The sequence below is a fragment of the Hyalella azteca genome, unplaced genomic scaffold (genome assembly GCF_000764305.2).
Source record: "Hyalella azteca isolate HAZT.00-mixed unplaced genomic scaffold, Hazt_2.0.2 contig11451, whole genome shotgun sequence".
In the NCBI taxonomy this organism is placed as follows: domain Eukaryota; kingdom Metazoa; phylum Arthropoda; class Malacostraca; order Amphipoda; family Hyalellidae; genus Hyalella; species Hyalella azteca.
Window position 1 is genome coordinate 89,000 of NW_025941450.1, and position 19,395 is coordinate 108,394.

At 38.5% G+C, this 19,395-nt stretch overlaps 1 protein-coding gene across 1 annotated transcript in view; it reads right to left on the bottom strand.

Moving 5' to 3' along the window:
- LOC108683074 (E3 ubiquitin-protein ligase TRIM9) overlaps positions 1 to 14,860 on the bottom strand; it is a 102,208-nt gene extending 87,348 nt beyond the window's left edge. Inside the window, 1 exon segment of the mRNA XM_047882845.1 lies at positions 14,071 to 14,860. Within this exon segment, the coding sequence (XP_047738801.1) occupies positions 14,071 to 14,856 (786 nt within the window). The 5' untranslated portion in view covers positions 14,857 to 14,860.
- Between the last annotated feature and the right edge of the window lie 4,535 nt (positions 14,861 to 19,395).

Below are 19,395 nucleotides of genomic sequence, written 5' to 3' on the forward strand. Positions count from 1 at the left end.
CTTTTCAATTTGGCGGAGAGAATTTTTTTCAATAGAATTTTATAGATTTTGTTTTAAGAAGATTTAAGATTAGGAATATAAAATGATCTGGTTATCAAATACATGCATTAAAAATGCGTTCTCTTATGATAAACATGCAGCATTGATGACTCATAATATATCAATACATTTGTAATTATGCGCTAGTAATTATACAGTCATTTACAGTCTGGAAATGTAAAAAACAGCGTGGGAATATGCATCTGTTTCATTCAGTAACACAGCGCCGTGCCCGATGCCCCTCCAGCCCACGTGTCCAGTAACACAGCGCCGTGCCCGATGCCCCTCCAGCCCACGTGTCCAGTAACACAGCGCCGTGCCCGATGCCCCTCCAGCCCACGTGCCCAGTAACACAGCGCCGTGCCCGATGCCCCTCCAGCCCACGTGCCCAGTAACACAGCGCCGTGCCTGATGCCCTCCAGCCCAAGTGCCCAGTAACACACAGTTGGCCGGTATTGCGAGTTCATCGTTGTGTTTTACTCTCGTAATTACGAGCTCCATTAACGTCTCATTAGTAGGCACCTCCTCCTGCGCGGCGCAGCTCATGTAAGTTCTTGGGGATTTTTTTCAGAGTTTTTTTTTACGCCATTTAAGGAAAAAATGTATGAGCATCCCAGCGGGGTAACTCATGTAAGTTCTTAGGGATTCTCTAAGTTTTTTACGTTGTTTTAGGGTAGGATGTGAGAGCATCCCAGCGGGGTAACTCATGCAAGTTCTTAAGGATCTCCAAGTTTTTTACGTTGTTTTAGGGTAGGATGTGAGAGCGTACCAGCGAGGCAGCTCATGTAAGTGTAAGTTCAGAGCAGCGCAAACGATCATTTGAAGTAAATGCCCACAGGTGTTTGCTTTTGCGAGCGAAAGTATCGGCTAAATTATATAAAAATTGATTGCATTATTGTCCAATCAGCAGTATATTGCTATCCCGTTGTTAAATCAGCTCTGTAAGCTCAGCAATGAAATGCAACTATCCGAGAATAATTTTCGATTTGGAAAATCGGTTGTCGGAATCAAGTTTGCGGAGCATTTTAGACCATTCTTAATCATCCTCTTAATGGCTTGCAGGATTTTATCTATAATAATTTGAACTTCCTACAATGTTTTACATTTTCGGCTAGAGTTAGATCAATGAGATGCAGGCTCATTGCAGAACTGTTTCCGTGTGCAGCACCCAGAGTTGAAATTGATAAATTTCAAGTATATTCAATAAACAAATGAAGGTACTAGACTTTTAGGCATTGCCTCATTTTCTTCAAACAAGAGTCCAATATCGTAATACAGTTAAAGATTACTAAATTGTATTCAAATACCTGCGACTGGAGCATTGTTCTCGCACAGGCTATGCTAATTAATTGTCTCATTAAGTGCGAAATTTAAAGAAATCCCGTATATCTTCGGAAAAATAATGTATACTGAATATTTTATACATTCGAATATTTGAATTTATATTCGAAAATTTACGTTCAATGCTAGCATCAACGACAGAGCTTTCAAAGCTTACATTCAAAAAGTTTTCCTTCATCGAATTGTGAGAAAATAACAACAGTTTATGATTAGAAACAGATAAAGCATACACAGCTAATTAAATATTTTATCTCCAAACACGAACGTTTAGATAAAAATATACGTTTAAAAATTACTTTTTAAAGACAACACTTCCAAAGAATCCAGTATCTCCAATCTTACAGATGTACAATGAATTTCTCATCTAATTTTCGAAAATTAAAAAAATTACCTTTTCAATTTTTTAAATATATATAAAATTTTTTTAATATATAAATTTTTTTCAAAATTATTTATTCTGTTAATTGATTCGTGCATTGCCTCTGATTTCACACCAGTGTGCAAAATTTCAGATCAATTAGACAGGTAAAAGTGTGTCAAATATCAGTTATAAGATTTGTAGCTGACGAAATTATTTTTTCAATTTTTTTAATATTGAAAATTTTTTTTTTAATTTCTAAAATCATTTATTTTGACATTTGATTCATGCATTGTCTCCAACTTTACACAAGTTGACAAAATTTCAGATCGATAGGATAAGTAGAAGTGTATTAAATTTTGATTACAAGATTTGTAGCAGACAGACAGACAGACAGACAGACAAGAAGTGAAGTTAAAGAGAAGTGTTGTAAAATGTTAAATTCCAAATAAAACAACGAACAAATCTCAGCACAATGTCAGAGAAGGAGCAAAAACGGAACCCCACATAACGGTTATTGTAGCTGTATTTTATTATCTTCATTTTATTTCATTCCATTAATATCATTCATCTGTATTGAATCAAAAAATGCAGAGGTAACATCGCTGGAAGGAACTAACCTCGACCTCAGTGAGCGGAAGGCATCGAAAAACAGCGAGGAACAACTCAGGATGGTTTCTATTTTTGTATTACATTGTATTTTCGTTACTATTAAATTTATTAAATTCCATTAATAATGCAATTTCGTTTAAATTCCAAATCACTGAAAGGAACTAACCTCGACCTCAATCAGACGAAGGCAGCGCAAACGTGCTGGGCGGCCGCTGGTTCCGGGATTGACAAAACAATGCTTGGCTCCTGACTGCTGCAGCGTAAATAACCTGCCCTGGCATTGTGCTCGGGTGAAATGCAACGACTTAGCTGACCTGATCACACGCGACTGTCTTGACACAAGTGCCATCTCATGGTCAGATTATAAAGCGTACGTCTGAAGCCTGATTTAAATCAAGCTTAAAGTCTCACTTGCACACAACCCAGGACCTCCAAGTCTAATCTACATATAATTTAAAGCTTTAACAAATCACTTAGATACAGCCAAGGATTTGAAGGAAATGTATATTCAAATATACTGTAATTTACTCAAACAAAATATTGCATTAAATTAGACACGACATGGTGATTTCTACTCGAGTTGCAATTTATCCATAGATAAATAAGTGGAAAATCTAATTAACAAACTTCATGATTTCTTATTTAAATTCGATCACAATTCCTACATTTTATATGGGATCTAATTATCTTCCCGGCGTCTTTATATTATCAGTTATGGCACTGACAAAACATTTAGTAACAATGAAACAAAATATATTTAAAGTAACATGGCTAATAAAGTAAAAATTCTTTCACACTTTAACTTCAACACACGAATAAAAAATCCAAGAGAAGCGAAACGCACGGTAGCAAATTGCACGCAAGTCTTGCAGATTTTAGAAGTTCAGGCCACGCCTGCCGCTGTACGTTATGGGCCGTCGGTCTGACGTGTGTTCGTTGCGGTATGTAGGGGTAGAGGATGAGCACTAAGTAGGAAGGATATCGTGTGTAGATTTATGGATCCTCAGCATCTACCCCGAATTTTATGGTCCCGAGGCTCACTAGGAATGAGTTTTCATTGATCCTTTGGTATCCACGGTACGCAAGTTTACGACTCAGCCTGCAGAAGCGGGCATAGATGCCCTCAATTCACGGAATTTGGTCCATTGAAGCACAATTTTAATACGGCATGGAGGGAGCTTAATCTCGATTACATGTTTCCTCAGTCAATATCAACACGTCGCTTCATGGGCGTACTTCAACACAGTTTACGATCTGCGTGGCAATTTATGGCGTAGCCTTGCCGACAGCCTTCTCGGGGGCTGAAGGAAGCCTAGAAAATACAGCTACGCTTTTCAAGGAGGTGTAATGAAAGCATGAAGTGACGAAGCGTAGTTTAAACATTTAGTTTTATTTGACTATCCGGCACTAGGAAACGTTACTTTTTGATCTGAAGAAATCAAGTTCAAAATCATTCAGTTTAGGCAGAGGGGAAAATATCGTCGAAAGCCAATAACCTTGCGCTTACTTGAACCACACTTATCGCAATCAACTTGCCAGGGGTCGTACTACATATTAATAATTTGCGTTTAAAAATTACTTTTTAGAGACAACACTTCTAAAGAGGCCAGTGTCTCCGATGTTACTAATGTACAATAAATAATTTTTTTAATATTAAAAATTATTTTGAAAAATCTTTTTTAATTAAAAAAAAATCTAAATTATTTATTCTGTCAATTGATTATCACAAACGAGGAATCGGCCGCTAAGTGTACATGGGCCGCTACATGTACTTAGACTGCTACGTATACTTGGGCGAATTTTAATATTACTGCCCCTGATAACTGTGATCATTATGACGCTCAGGTAACGCGGCCTGGGCTGTCGACACACAAGTTGAGCGACGTTGTCGCCAGTTGTCGGGGACGCATCTCGCGATGTCAACAACCAGCGACACAGCGCTAATCTTTGACAAGCGCCAGCCTGCACGATCGCACCACCAAGACCTCAGGACCGAAGTGACGTTCTGAAACTTGGTGGGGAGATGTGAGGGTGAGGGGACTGGTGGGGAGATGTGAGGGTGAGGGGACTGGTGGGGAGATGTGAGGGTGAGGGGACTGGTGGGAGATGTGAGGGTGAGGGGACTGGTGGGGAGATGTGAGGGTGAGGGGACTGGTGGGGAGATTTGTGGGCGAGGAGGCTGGCGGGAAGAAGCTGATGTGTGGTAGGAAGTTGCAAAGGAGATGTGTAAATTGCATATGCATTGACAGCATATGCGAAGTACATGACTATGATAACAAATACATCGATAGACTAGTTGGTAAAATTCAACGTAAGCCTGAAATTCAAATAGTTATTGAGAGTTAATTGGATACAAGAGTTGCATGGTGGGAGCAAAGGTTTGATGGAGAGTGGGCCAACGGGACACGGGAACTGATAACTGTGTACAACTTTATTTCCATCGGCAAGTACACGTACATCTGAATAGCACTTAGGCACGTTCACGTGCATTAGTATGACTACAGTAGGCACTATAGTTCATGCACGCCACAACCACCAAAGGTACCAAGTTGTTCCAAAAAAACAAGGATGAAGTCATAGAGAATATTAGACGGCATCGCGTTCTTTCTAGCGCAGCAGGATTGCGAAGTGGCGTAAGACGCTCTGGATCTGGGACAAAGACACGCATTCACGACAACGGAATGAAGTCTTTGTAGTCTTTGTATGGATCATACCAAGGAGCTTTGCCTATAATAGTCGCGGGTATGATTCAGGGCCTGTAAAATTCAGGGGAACTGTCTCTGAATAAATTAAGTTCTGGATTGCTCCTTTTAAACATCTCATGATAACGTATTAAAGAAATGTAGTAAACGTTTATACTGTGCATCAACTAATTTATACACTAGATTCGGGTAACAACACAGAACGGAAAGTTGTTTGAAAGTTAAATTGATATTTTTTAATCAGTGTATAAAATTCACATTGTGAATCAATTATCATTTATGTTTAGTGAGTTCAATGAACGAAACTTTCAAGAAATACTATATTCCAACTTTGGCCAACATTAAACATGTAAATAATCGAGGATCATATATGTTTTCTTTGTATAAACATTTATATCCACAATTCTTGTCTAGTGCGCTCCGATAATTTTCTCAGATGGCATGTTCCATTTTACATTCTCCGGGTTCTCTCGTTGTACTCGAAGAAAGAAGACGTTTTTCCTATCCCAAGAAAGGGTGCTTGTGGTGTTTTTTTAAGACCTAAAGCAGCGAAGTCGATAGCCATACCGACGGCAGGCGACAATAAGCACCGACATATCAGGCTAGTGGCGGGCAGAGCAGTCGTGTTGCAAGATAAAGATGTAGCCTCAAGCAGCGGCTGTAGATTAACAGTTCTGCTAATGATAACACTGCTGGTTGTTCACAGTCTATATCCGCAATCCTAAAGTATAGAGTGAAACATAACAGCATCTTTCCCTGAGTCAGGAATAAAGTTTTTAATTTGTTGGGCCAAAGAGGGATTTTTTTACCATTTTTACCAGGGAACCGGATTTTTTTACCATTTTGCAGAGAACGTGAAATGCTCACAGTTCTGATTGTAAGAATTTTCGTAACTCAAAACTGAAATTTTTTCAGCTACTTGCCAAGTTATCTGGGCAGTCTTTATGATTATTCCTTTCCATTTACACTTCACACTCGGCAGATCCAACATTATCGGCTGTTTGATGTGTGTAATATATTGAATGGGGAAGATTTATTCATGACCCGCGCGTATGAACACAAGGTAAAGAAATGAATTAATTTAACCAAAGTACTATCATGAACCGTGTTCGCGAAAAATTGAATTAGCTTTCAAAAACTTATTCCACGTATTACTCATCAAAGTGATAAAATGTAAATTTATTCAATCATTAGAATGATCAGTCGTATTGCCAGGTACGAAAATGATTCTATAGTAAATTATTTCGTTACTTTTCAATGCACAAATACTATTACTCAAAGCATTCACGACATTATAACATGTGCACTAAGTTCTGATAGCGATAAAAACAGCACCGTTATTTATAGACATTGTGACAAATGTTCAATAACAGCAATAAATTGAGTCTAGAAAAATCCAATTAAAAGTTACGTGTTTACCAGAGCCTGAACTTCTGGTCCGCAAGCGTCCGCTGCAAAGCCGGACTTAGCAGCGCTGCAAACTCGGTATGCAGAAATTGGCATGAAAACGAGCGCAAGCTGGAAAGTGATATCCTGCAGCTAAAAACTGGCAATGAAATGCGATATTCTAAATTAAAAAAAATTAGCACGAAAAATGATATCCTATAGCAAAAAAAAACTGGGCACGAAAAGTGTCATCACAATGTGAAAAACTACAAAATGTGATATCCTAAGGCGAAAAATTGGGCACGAAAAGTTAAATGCTACAGCGAAAAATTGGACAGGAAACGCGGCTGGATCGCCTATACGGTTGAATACCTACAAAATTTTCCGTATGACATCAAAATATGAACTGCAAAACTGATTTGAAAAGTAGAATATTGCAGGATACAAAATTAGACGTTTCACGTTAGCAAAAGCAAGTAAAATATGGCATGAGAAAGAAATTAAAATAAATACATTTTCACTTTTTATTGTTCTGAAGAACACAAACAAATATCTAGTCTGAATTTATTTTAGGAAATGAGCAAAGGCCTAAAATGAAATGACTAATAAAAATAAATAGAAAAAAGTCGCGAACAAAAACATCACAATTATTTTTTTCAATGATGTTAGTAGAGTAAATGTTTCACGCTAAAAATTGCTTAAATTATTTTAATAAGTAGGAGAAAGTGTTTATTGGAGTTATTTCAATTATTAGCTGGCAAGTTACAAGAATTTTTTTTAACAAACAGCAGAATCCAGGTCGAAAACTGGAAATGACACATACGACCATTTATTTTTATACATCGAAGGAAAACAATAAAATATTGTTTTAATGCTCAAAAGCTAATCAACATTAATACTGCTAATTTTGATAAGATTTAAAAATAACATTTGGCGAAAATTAAATAGATAAGAATATGTTGAATGCAAATTTTTTATTACTTGAGAAAATTCTACGTCGATCAGAAGTAGCGAGCAAATTTGAGCTTGTTAATGCCGTGGCCCAACAACAGAGGGACATGGGGAAGAAACGACGGAAAATATGAAGGGAAATAACAAGGAGAAAAATGAAGGGACGTAACGAGGGGAAATATGAAGACCCAAAGGGAAATAGCTACACGAGAGGTCAGCGGGGTCACAGGAAGAGGGGAAGCGAGGGAACATAACTTAGGCTCGCGTTGTCTGCGAGGCAAAATTCTACCGGAATTGAAATAGTTAATTAAATTTTAAACTCGCAGGTAATTGCCATCTAGTTTTTGAGACATGTGCCCAACATGTGAGAATTTTTAGTATTCTTTGATATCCTTCCTCGTTCACAAGCCGAAAATATTCGATAACGGCACAGAAATTCCGACGCGGAGTGAACGCAGCCTTCCTGGGCAATGGGAAAAGTTTTGACGTACGGAGACGACGTCTGGCGACACGCAGAGAAAATAACGAGTCAAATTTAAGATGCTTATTTCATTTCTATGACAAATTAAAAAGTATATGACAAATAATTAAAAAATACTGGCAAATTTTAAAGAAGTATATGATATAAAATATGCATTAAAATTATGTGCCAAGTTAATTTTGACGGAAATCTTAACATGAAAGATAATAGGATGAGCTTGTACGTTGGTTGTTATTGTTCAACTTGCGCAGTTATTCGTAATTGGCAGCCATGCCAGCAGACATGAACTCACGCTACGTAGCAAGGTTATTAAACCTTGTATCGAGTGTACCAGGTTACGATCTTCATCAAAAATATTCAAGGTTTACCAGTCATGAATGTCTTAAAATGCACTAATTTGTATTGTATAAAATAAGCATTACATTGATCTCCAGAAATTCATCACTGCTCATCGTGAAATGAAACGAGGCTTTATCGAAATAATGAAGCACTTTTTTGTCCTTGTGCGAGTCATCTTGACCCAGTTTGGCCCAGCAAAAGGCATATCAGTTTTACGACCGCTCTCTGCTCAGGACTGTGGGTAAGAACGCGTGTCACTATTTGGGCAATATTACCCGTTCATTTTTCTGAGCGAAGCAAGTTTGTAGGCCGCACGAGTGGTGACAGGCCTATAGAATGTTTCCATCTTCATCTATCAGAGATGCCGCATGGGCATACAGGGGCTGGAGGTAGAACGGCGTCAGGCTACGTACTGCATATAAATTTCTCTGCAGCGAGGCATCGAGCAAATAAATTTCGCTGCAGCGAGGCATCGAGCAAATAAATTTCTCTGCAGCGAGGCATCAAGCAAATAAATTTCGCTGCAGCGAGGNTAAATTTCTCTGCAGCGAGGCATTGAGCAAATCAATTTCTCTGCAGCGAGGCATCGAACAAATAAATTTCTCTGCAGCGAGGCATCGAGCAAATACACATAAATTTTTATTCAAGTAGTCGAGCGCAATTCTTCAGATTCCTGGTGGTTCTTTGCATGGAAGACAAAAAGTTCCAATGTTGCTGTATTGAATGATTTATTAGCATCTGAATGAATCATTTCTATTCATGAATAAATCAATCAAGTAAGCAAATTCGTTCTGTGGATGAGCCTATACGGGAAAAAACGAAAGTGATGGCAGTTATAAATGCGGAAAGATATCAGTGGACATCATTAACAATTGCCAACGATATCCTCTGCACGTAAAGAATATTATGCACATCATACAACATCGAATATCAAAAGAATATTCTAATATCATTTTATTGATGATAAGGTATAATTTTTTGATGATGTTCATGTTAGCGCGCTATACACACACAGTTACAGCAGCATCGAAATGTTTATGATTGGTCTTGTTGCGTAACTAAATGAATGAGTTTTTGAGTAAGGATAGTTACTAAAGTTCGGTGATACGGATGATGAAACGAGCGATGATACGAGAGATGGTCCGTAATATGAAACGGATGATGAAACGGGCGATGATACGAGAGATGATACGGCCCATTATACGGATGATGAAACGAGCGATGATACGGGAGATTGTCCGTCACATGATACGGATGATTAAACGGGCGATGATACGAGAGATGATACGGCCCATTATCCGGATGATGAAACGAGCGATGATACGAGAGATGGTCCGTCACATGATACGGACGATGAAACGAGCGATGATACGGGAGATGATACGGCCCACGAGACGGCCGATGATCCAGACCACAGCAGAGCACAGTAATGATTAAGGCGATGATTGCGCTCATTATGATCCACGATACCGAGGCGACGATGTCGCTGATCACGGATAACTTGTTGCGGGGTATAAAAAACTGAAGTTGTCATTCTTCATGATGTTGAGACAATCTACAGGCATTGGCTGAGAGAAAACATGCAAAAAAAAAGTTTCTGTGTGTAGAAAGAATCTTGAATGAACGCAAACACTTATTGGGTTCTCATATTTTTTTGCTAGTCGTTATGGATTGAAAAAATAACTTAAATTTCAAATAAATTTTATTAAAATTTAAGCCATTCGGTCATATCATTTACGTTTGACCAGCTATGGATGAACCTGAGGACGAACAAGCTCTGAGGAGCAGCCAGCTCTGGTAAACAGGTTGTAGCATATCTGATGGACTAACGGCAATAACCTCAGTCTGCATCATAAAATATCAGACCAGAAATTAACACAGGAAACAATCACCGATATAGGATGAGCTTTGCATTTTGTGGGCGCCTTACACGTCGTGGCAAAACGCGCTTATTATGATTTACTGTCATCCTACTAGGCATCTAACTTTGAAATAACTTTGATTAAACGTCGTTTTAACGAAATTGACTCAAGATCAGCGTTTTCTCAACGTCATTTGCTTGGCGGGATATTATATGCATATTTATGCTATTTATGATACTGGATTTTTTATTGCTGGTTCCTTGGAAACAACTTTTCACAAGCTTGATTCTGCTGTTGAAAAGCACAAGATATAACTAATCATAATATAGAATAGATCGAAGTGTCGGCGTTGAAGAAATAGGCCCATGGCCTGTTGCCGAGAAATAGGCCCATGGCCTGTTGAAATAGGCCCAATATAAAAACGTCTAAGTGTCAGTAATTTCCCGAGCACCTTTAAAGTCCAATACAAACCATTTTAATTGCGAGTCTCAAAGAGCTTAATATATTAAGCAGCACCGAGTTTTGATCAGTTAGAAATAATTGCTCGTGCAATTAAAGCATTGAACCTAAGAAACAGAGTCGTTTGATTCTGGATAAAGGGTGAAAATTTCAGACTTTTGTCTTTTACAAATTTTGTCTCCGGCTCAAACTATCACCACTATTCAAATCAATATTTTGGATGGACTTCAGTTTAAGTTTAGTTTAGTTTTTTAAGTTTAGTTGATTTTATATTTATTTAATTACATTAAGAGGTTCAAGTTTCATAAGTGAATAAAATGCGAGTCTAATTAATATCATGCATCAGGTTTGAGCATTACAAGTCAGTGAAAGTCTAAGCATGGAATGGCACTGAACGCAATTAGCTGTAGAGCAATTCTGTAACATGCGCTAAGCTCTGCACCAGCTAGCATGGGTGAACGATTCTGTCCAGGATAAAGGCAAACAGATGGTCCAAGAGATGGATGGACGGACGTACGGACAGACTATCCGTCATACATGATGGACTCGGAGAAATGAGCAAGACTTTGTCCGAATCGCGATGCACTTTTGCTTTTGCGTGCGTCATCCAGGCCTAAATTAGCCTAGCAAAAGATGTATTATAGTGTTGTGGGTAAAAAAGTGTACCAGTATTTGGACAATACGATCCGTTCACTTTTCTGAGTGTCCTTAATAGCTCTGCAGGAGCAATTGCCATTACAATCAACAAAGCCCGCCCACTTCTTGAATTGGTATGAATAAATTATGTGCTTACTTGTATATATTCTTGAACAAAAAATTCCAAATGGGCAGCCATAAAAATTTCCTCGTAAACTCGCAAGTTGGCATTCCTAGGTAACTATAAATAAAAACCGTAAAGTTCTTTGCAAAATAAACTTAATGTTGTATTCTCATCTGTGGTAATCAAATTACATTTCACAAAAAGTTAACGAAAACTAACATGCTACAATAAATCGTATACTCACTAAGAGTGAACGAAAACAAATAAATTATAATGAAACTTGACCTCACGAGGAGTGAACAAAAACTAATAAGTTATAATTTAGCTTAAACCCGAACAAAAATAGTGAACGAAAATTGGCATATAATGCCAACAACTCATATTAATATAATCCGTATTGTTAAGGCAACAAACTGCACGAATTCCTCCAACTACCACCAGCCGATTTGAGTTACTGCGATGCGACAGCTTCTTATTTGACAGCGACTCGAGTACCGAGTTCGCTGTTTAAATATTTTCCTTCGATTTGCCAGAAAAAAGTTCTTCTCACGAGGCCGTGGGACTGCGGGACAAAGTGGTATCGATCTGAGGACAGATGGACGCTCTGCCGTCATGCCATCGCAGGCCGATGGCAGCGATGTATGCGCTGCCGTCATGCCATTGGAGGCCGATGGTGGCGATGGACACGATGCCATCATGCCATATGAGGTCGATAGTGTGTAATTGGCTCGGCTCCTAAATTACTATGTCTACGAGCCGAGAATTTTCGAAATGTGATGCAATCAATAATTGTCTTAAATGCCGTTTATAACGGGAAATAAATCATTTGGAAAAAATTAATGAAGGGATACTGATTAAAAAAAGTAGTTTTCTTTGAAAATAGATCAACTTAAATAGTGCATAGACGTCGGATAAATGCTTTAGAAATTTATAAAGGTTGTACGCACAATTACATGTTGAAAATATTAAATAAAACAGGTTGAAAATCATGTAATTATGAGTAGACACGAAACGCGATTTAATGTCATCATCATATCTCTGGCAAACTTCAAGTCAATGCGGTTACCTTAAAAAGCGGTTCGATCTATGGAGCTCTAAAGAATTTATGAACTGGAAGTCTTCTGAATGTGTGATGCCCTTGTATTTAGAGCGGCCAAAACACGACCTCTCGAAACCTGATCGCTGTGAGCCTGCCTTACAAAAGGAGAGATCCAAAGGGATTAGATCGATCAGCCCACCCAAAGGAGAGATTCAGAGGGACCAGTTGGAAGTTCGCCCACCCAAAGGAGAGATCCAGAGGGACCAGTTGGAAGTTCGCCCACCCAAAGGAGAGATCCAAAGGGACCAGTTGGAAGTTTCGCCCACCCAATGGAGAGATTCAGAGGGACCAGTTGGAAGTTTCGCCCACCCAAAGGAGAGATCCAAAGGGACCAGTTAGAAGTTTAGCCCACCCAATAATATGATCGATCAACACCCACGTTTGAAGTGCGAGCAAAGCTGCAGCGATAGCCGTCATGGCGGCTATCGCTGCGTCGGTCGAAGTCAGGGATCAAAATTCAACGTTATCAATTTCCAAAGGGCGAAAAAACTATAGTATCAAAAATTAATATAATAAAATTTACAATAATTGCGAGCTAAGATATTTTTCCACATCATATCAAGAAATATTAAGAAGGGGAGCTAATATTAAAGAGCGTGCGGTTGCCGTAGTCAAAACTAACGAACCTCGATAATTGGCCAACAAATCAGAGTCCTCAAGCTACAGGAGTTGACATCCGCGAGGTTTGAAAGGCGGGAAAAAGCGAGGAAAAGGAATAATTAGGTGAAGAAATAACGGTAGGAAGAGATGGATGGAATGCCAGCTGGAAGAAGTGACGTGAATGCCAGTTGAAGGGGTGGAGGGAATGCCAGCTGGAAGTGGTGGAGGGAATGCCAGCTGAAAGAAGTGACGTGAATGCCAGTTGAAGGGGTGGAGGGAATGCCAGCTGAAAGAAGTGACGTGAATGCCAGTTGAAGGGGTGGAGGGAATGCCAGCTGGAAGTGGTGGAGGGAATGCCAGCTGGAAGAAGTGACGTGAATGCCAGTTGAAGAGGTGGAGGGAATGCCAGTTGAAGACGTGGAGGGAATGCCAGTTGGAAGGGGTGGAGGGTTGCGTGAGAGGGAGGAGGATAGGAGGGAAGGAGAAGGGTAGCGGGGCAGATGTTCCTTTCACAGCGGGAGTGGGACGGTAGCACGAGCTTTACTCTGTCACCGCACCCCCCCCCCTTTTCATCTCCCCCCCTCCAATGGTCACCGCCTCCTTCCTCTCCCCCCTTTCCTTGTATTCCATCATGTCTGTAATCCAAGCCCGCACCAACGAATGAAAGACTAAAGAAAATATATTGGGCTCAAAATTGAATCAAAAACAGTCCGAATAAGAATAATAAGATGATTTGAACGTTTGAGATGATGAATTGATGATAAATGGATGCTAGAGAGTATATGCGAAAAACACTATTAAATTAGCTGTGGAAAATATTATATACCTAGTATATTGCATTACTGAACATATAGCTTGTAATTATATTATAATATGGAAGCCCGTGTTAAAAAAACATAAAAACTCTTGAGAGACTCAATGCCTATAAATCGAAAGTCATACCTAATATGACTAATTTTCAGTCAAATGAACTTGGTCACGAAATTGAGGACAAAACAGAAAATATACGGCCGTGAGACTACGAAGTTCAAAATTTCGGCAGCGGTTGGCTGAACCTCGGAAATATCTTATAGTTTCTCACCTTGTAAGTTTTAGCGAGATGTTCGAGAGGCTGAAGATCATGCTGAACGTGTATTTCCTTAACACATTTGTCACACGCGACACTTCTACACATCGTACAATACACATTACTCTTCTCACTGTGTGGAGAACACAAAGTAGTTTGTATGGCGCCAACAGACACAGTCGCGCACACCGGCACCAGCGAGTGTGTGGACAGCGGGCCCCTCATAGGGTGACAAGAAGCGAGACAAGTTGTGCAGTATAGTATCCTACACTGCACACATTGTGTCGTCGCATCCTTGGGAGATCCTTCACAAAGTTGGCACGACGCCGGCCCTCCGTTGCTGCTCAGCAATCCGCTCCTGTATCGCGTCACAATCCTGGCCATTGCCGGGTACGGAGCCAGGCCACACAGTCCGTCTGGTCCTAACATGAGTAGTTTGTGACACGCAGGACACTGCACGGATCCTGCGTGCAGGGCTCCGTGGTTCAGGAGATGCGTGGTCCATGGGGCGCCTCCTTCGATGAACGGCGTCGACGACGAGGTCGGTAGGATATGAGGAGGAGGGGAAGATATAGACGGCACGAGTGACCGTATGGATGACGGGTTAGACGGGGCGACGATGACGCCGCTGTCTGTCTCGCTGTAGACGGAGGCCTTATCACTGTCGTCACCGTCTGTCTTGGGCTGAGGAGGCGGGGGGGACTTGGCGCAAGAGGCACACACGGCACGACTGCAGCACGGCAGAAGCAGCGGTTCTGTCAGCAGCTGACAGCACAGCGCGCACGACAACTCGACCTCCATCGCGCACCGCGGCGCACGAGCGACTGGAGGCTTCATAGACCGACGACCTCCGCGCGCACCCTCGGTCGTCAGACCTAACAGCCCCCACCGCGTTCTTACAGTCGCAACGAACTCACTGATTGTCCTGGAACCCAATTCAATATATAAATACAATATAAAAATATTGTATTATATATTATAAATTATATAATATAAGAATATAAATACAATATATAAAATATCAATATATATATTAAAAATTTTATATGTCTATTTATATTAATATAAATATAAAATATCAATATATACAAATATAAACTCAATTAAATACGTAAAATAAAAACCTAATTCAAAACATAAAATTTAAGAGAATTTAACGAAACTATCGTTAAACTCGCAATACGCGTACAAACAAAATTAATGGAGGAAACTCTCCGAGACAACAAAAAGATCTAAAATTAAATTTAGTTACCTGATAACGATAGAAAAGATCGTTACTTATACTACTATTACTATTAATACTATTATCCACACTAGGCCATAAAACTATTATTATAATACTATTATCCACATACTATTATCCATAAAACTATTATTATTATAATACTATTACCCACATTACCGTAAAAATATTTAGAAAACAATAGAAATATCTTAAATTAGGATTGAAGGCAGTGTTATTGTGTGGCCGCCAGAGGGAGATGAACTATTTCGGCTGGCGGTGGCGGGGTCCATAAATTAATGAAGCCTCCTTGTGATGGCGAACTGGGGAGACTTTTGTCCCCAGCCGCCCGCACGCTCCAAGCACAGATTCACTTGTGCATATAAATACAAGTGCAATGAATATTACGTGTAATTTGATGTGTAGAATCTATAATAATGTAGAAAATATTTGATTTAGAAAATATTACATGTAGAATGAATATTACGTGCACTCAGATTCGTTAGGGCGGAGTTATGATTATATAAGAAGATATTTTGTGCACTAAAATTTATTTGGAAAAAGTTATTCTAGTTAAAATATAGTTTGTGCACTGACATTAGACAAAGTCATGATTATGGGAATAGAGTTAATTATTATTTGTACGTTATACTCGTAAACTTGTACTGAGTCGTATAAAACGAACTTTCAAAAGAAGAATTTATAAAATTCGCCTATTAGAGCTCTACTTTCCACTTTATTTTTTCCAATTTATCGAACCTACTCAGAAATTCTTAGTGAAAAGCATGGTGTATCTGACCACCTATAATAATGTGAAAACGAATGAAAATTCATAACATTTAATGTTATAAATTCAGTGAATTGTGAGACCCCGACTCTCTCTCTGACTTACAATAAGAAAAAATTTACAACGCACGCGGCGCAGGCTGCACAGAGTTTAGGTAGCAGTCATTTGCCGGATTGTAAAGCCTTGTTCATTTGATTTCTTATGGTTTAACGTGAGTCTCGCAGACGTCGCCCGCCAATCGTTCATCACGGACGTTTGCTTGGAGTTGAACTGAAGGCAAACAAACAGGGACGGCGACCTGGCGACTTTATTGATGGTGAGCTGGCGACTTTATTGAGCAGACGCTTGACGGTTCACCAATACCAGATATTACGCTTCAGGGCACAGCCGAGATAACGGGTGACATTGAGCATGAGTTAGTTTAGAATTCGTAACTCCGTTAGCCAATTACTGACGGCTTTTCAAGCTAAATCCACCAATCAAAGACGAGAAACCGGCCGCTACGTGTACTTAGGCCACAACGTGTCCATAAGCGAGTTACGAAGGTACGGCCCAGAGATATTGGTAAGGAATGGTAAGTTCAATAGCGGCTGCATGTCAAGCAAATTTAAACTTCAATCCAGAAATAAAAAGATATACAGTAAACACAATGCCAATAAAGTTTACCATATTTTGATTTTCAAGGAAAACATTGTCAACTTTGAAATTTCTATTAAATTAATATTAAATTGAAATTTTTAAAATGTTGCCTTAAATTTGCGATTTAAGGCAACATTGAAAATGTCTCAAAAAGATGTCCTGGTATAAAAATTATATATAGATAGAATAGAATTGTTTAATTCATGTGATAGTCTGGAAAAACGGTTTGCACAAGGCAAAATAAATGCGTCAACACATAGTAAATGAGGAAAACTTTTCATTACCAGAAAGCTATTTCCATTGGAAGGCAAAAGTTGGCATGCAACCATGCTATCGAATTAAACTCATAAAAATTAAAGGGAAATTAGGCGCGGAATAGCGAAATGAGAGAAGAATGAAAAGTATAGCAAGTATAATGAGCGAAGTATAGCAATTCGTTAACGAAGTATAGCAAGTAATATGAATATGAATTTCTTTCATCTATAATGTTGAATACAATAGGAAAAACTAATAAGGAAATTATTAATACAACAAATTCCCTTGTCAATCAATTTTGCTTAAATGAACAAGTTATATAAATAGATAATCTACCATCGTAACGAAGAAGTAATAATGAATGGAACCCGAAAGCCTGGGACTCAGAAGTTAGCTTATACGAGATTCAAAGCCTCCACTTCATTGGCTAAGATGGAGGCAGCGCCAGCAATGGATAAGACGAAGCGAGTAGCTTTTTAATTATATTTAAATTTTGTATATTGTTGAAATGTAAAATAAGAATCAATAAGATGAGAAGCTGAAAAAATTGTTAATCAATCAACTTAACTGAGAAATATACTTGATTTTGAAAATCTCATAATTTCGACATGGATTTGAAAAATGTTTCCGCTGACCAGATATATATTAAAGGAAAATTGTAATTTAAAAGGTTTTGAAATAATCCACTTATTGTTATATAAGCTTTGGAGATCAATAAATTATTCCGTAATGTTTTTCTGTAATATGCGTAATGTTTTTGCGTATGATAGCTCCAGTCATAATTTTTATGGACGTGTAAAATAACTAATGGGAAAATTCCACATTCATGAAAAAGATTGTGCTGTATTTTAGAATTATCAAGAAAATATTTATAGACAGAACCATTTTTTCACGAGTTTGCTCTCGAAATTCGTGAACGCAATGAGTACAATTTAAATAAAACTCTACGTTGTGTTGTCGTATATTTTCAGGTTTAATAAACTTTCAGTCCCTGCTATATTTAATTATTAGCGAAATAAAAGTGATCAGAGCAAAAGTAAAGTAAGAATCAAATGAATTAAGCATTACCAAGGAATGAAGATTTAAATAGACACCTACGTTGCAGTGCCACATAGTAAACAAAAAACATTTCACACAATGCGAGTCAAATTCATATTTTCGAAGCAATATTCTATGCATAATATAATAAGTAATGTTTTTGACAAGTAAATTTTAATTTTAATAGAAAGATAATGCAAAGAAGAAAACAAATTAATTCTACAGGTTTTCGCAGTTCTAGACGAATTTATTCACCTCGATCTACAAGCTAGACAAAAAATGTTGAATGGAGTCCCTTCTTGCTGTAAATATTCCAGCAATTATTTTAGTGAGAATTCAACTACCATTTTCAACACTAGTATATGAAGCACCAATTCAAATTCGTTGTAGACATGAATCCAATGAAGCTTTTGATTCTATAACCTTCAGCATCGTTGAAAACATCAGTGGTAAACTCGTGGAAAAAAATCCTGACAAAAACTGGTTTACTTGAAAAATTCTTGCCTGGTTCTAATAGAGCTGAACAGAACTTAACCAGCACTCACTTATTGCCAACAGAACATCAAGTTTACAAGCCAAAGCTTCCGGTTGTTTACTAAGACCATCGTTGCAGGTGAACAACATCGTCTTGTGCACGTGTTTACTGCGACGTGTTTACCGCAGTCATCACTAAATATTCTTCTGTTTTGCCAGAATCATGCGGTTTTCATATCAGGCCAAACCAGAGCCAATTGCTGGGTAAATATACCAATAAATATACAAACGAAAAATTATATTGTTATTTTATTCATAAATGATATTTAATAACCTTGTCGCATTGCATAGGCACAATTGTAGCTAAACTCGGTATGATTATAAGGGTGTAAAATTATTCAATCTGATAAAAGTCAAATACTATTCTACTACAGCAATATTTTTTCAACATAAATTTCCAGCTAAAAAATTCTCTTTTTTTGCGTTGATGTTAAACATAACATTGCTCTTCGTTTTATATCGGCATTCTGCCTGGCGCGGAACACCGTTCTGTTGTGATATCTTTATCCGTACTCGAGTTCAGTGTTGTGGAGCGCTCGCTGGAGCGAAAGATGCGCATACACTCACATTCAGATTTGTTTATTTAAAACTCGTAGCTTGGATCCTCAAAAGTTCGGAATAAATCGCTACTTAAAAGCCAGTCGCTGTGGAATTTCAAACCCAAGAAACCCAAATTCGAATGCGAAAAAATTGCAATGGCATTTTTTATATGTTCATTGAATTTTTAGTGCGCGCTGGTAAATGGTTCATCGATATAAACTAAATACGTTTTTCATATGCACGCTAAATTTGAACTTGCTTTGATCTCTTGAATGGGCTTGAATATATGCCAACAGTTTCTCACTTGGAGTGATCGAAAAGGCCT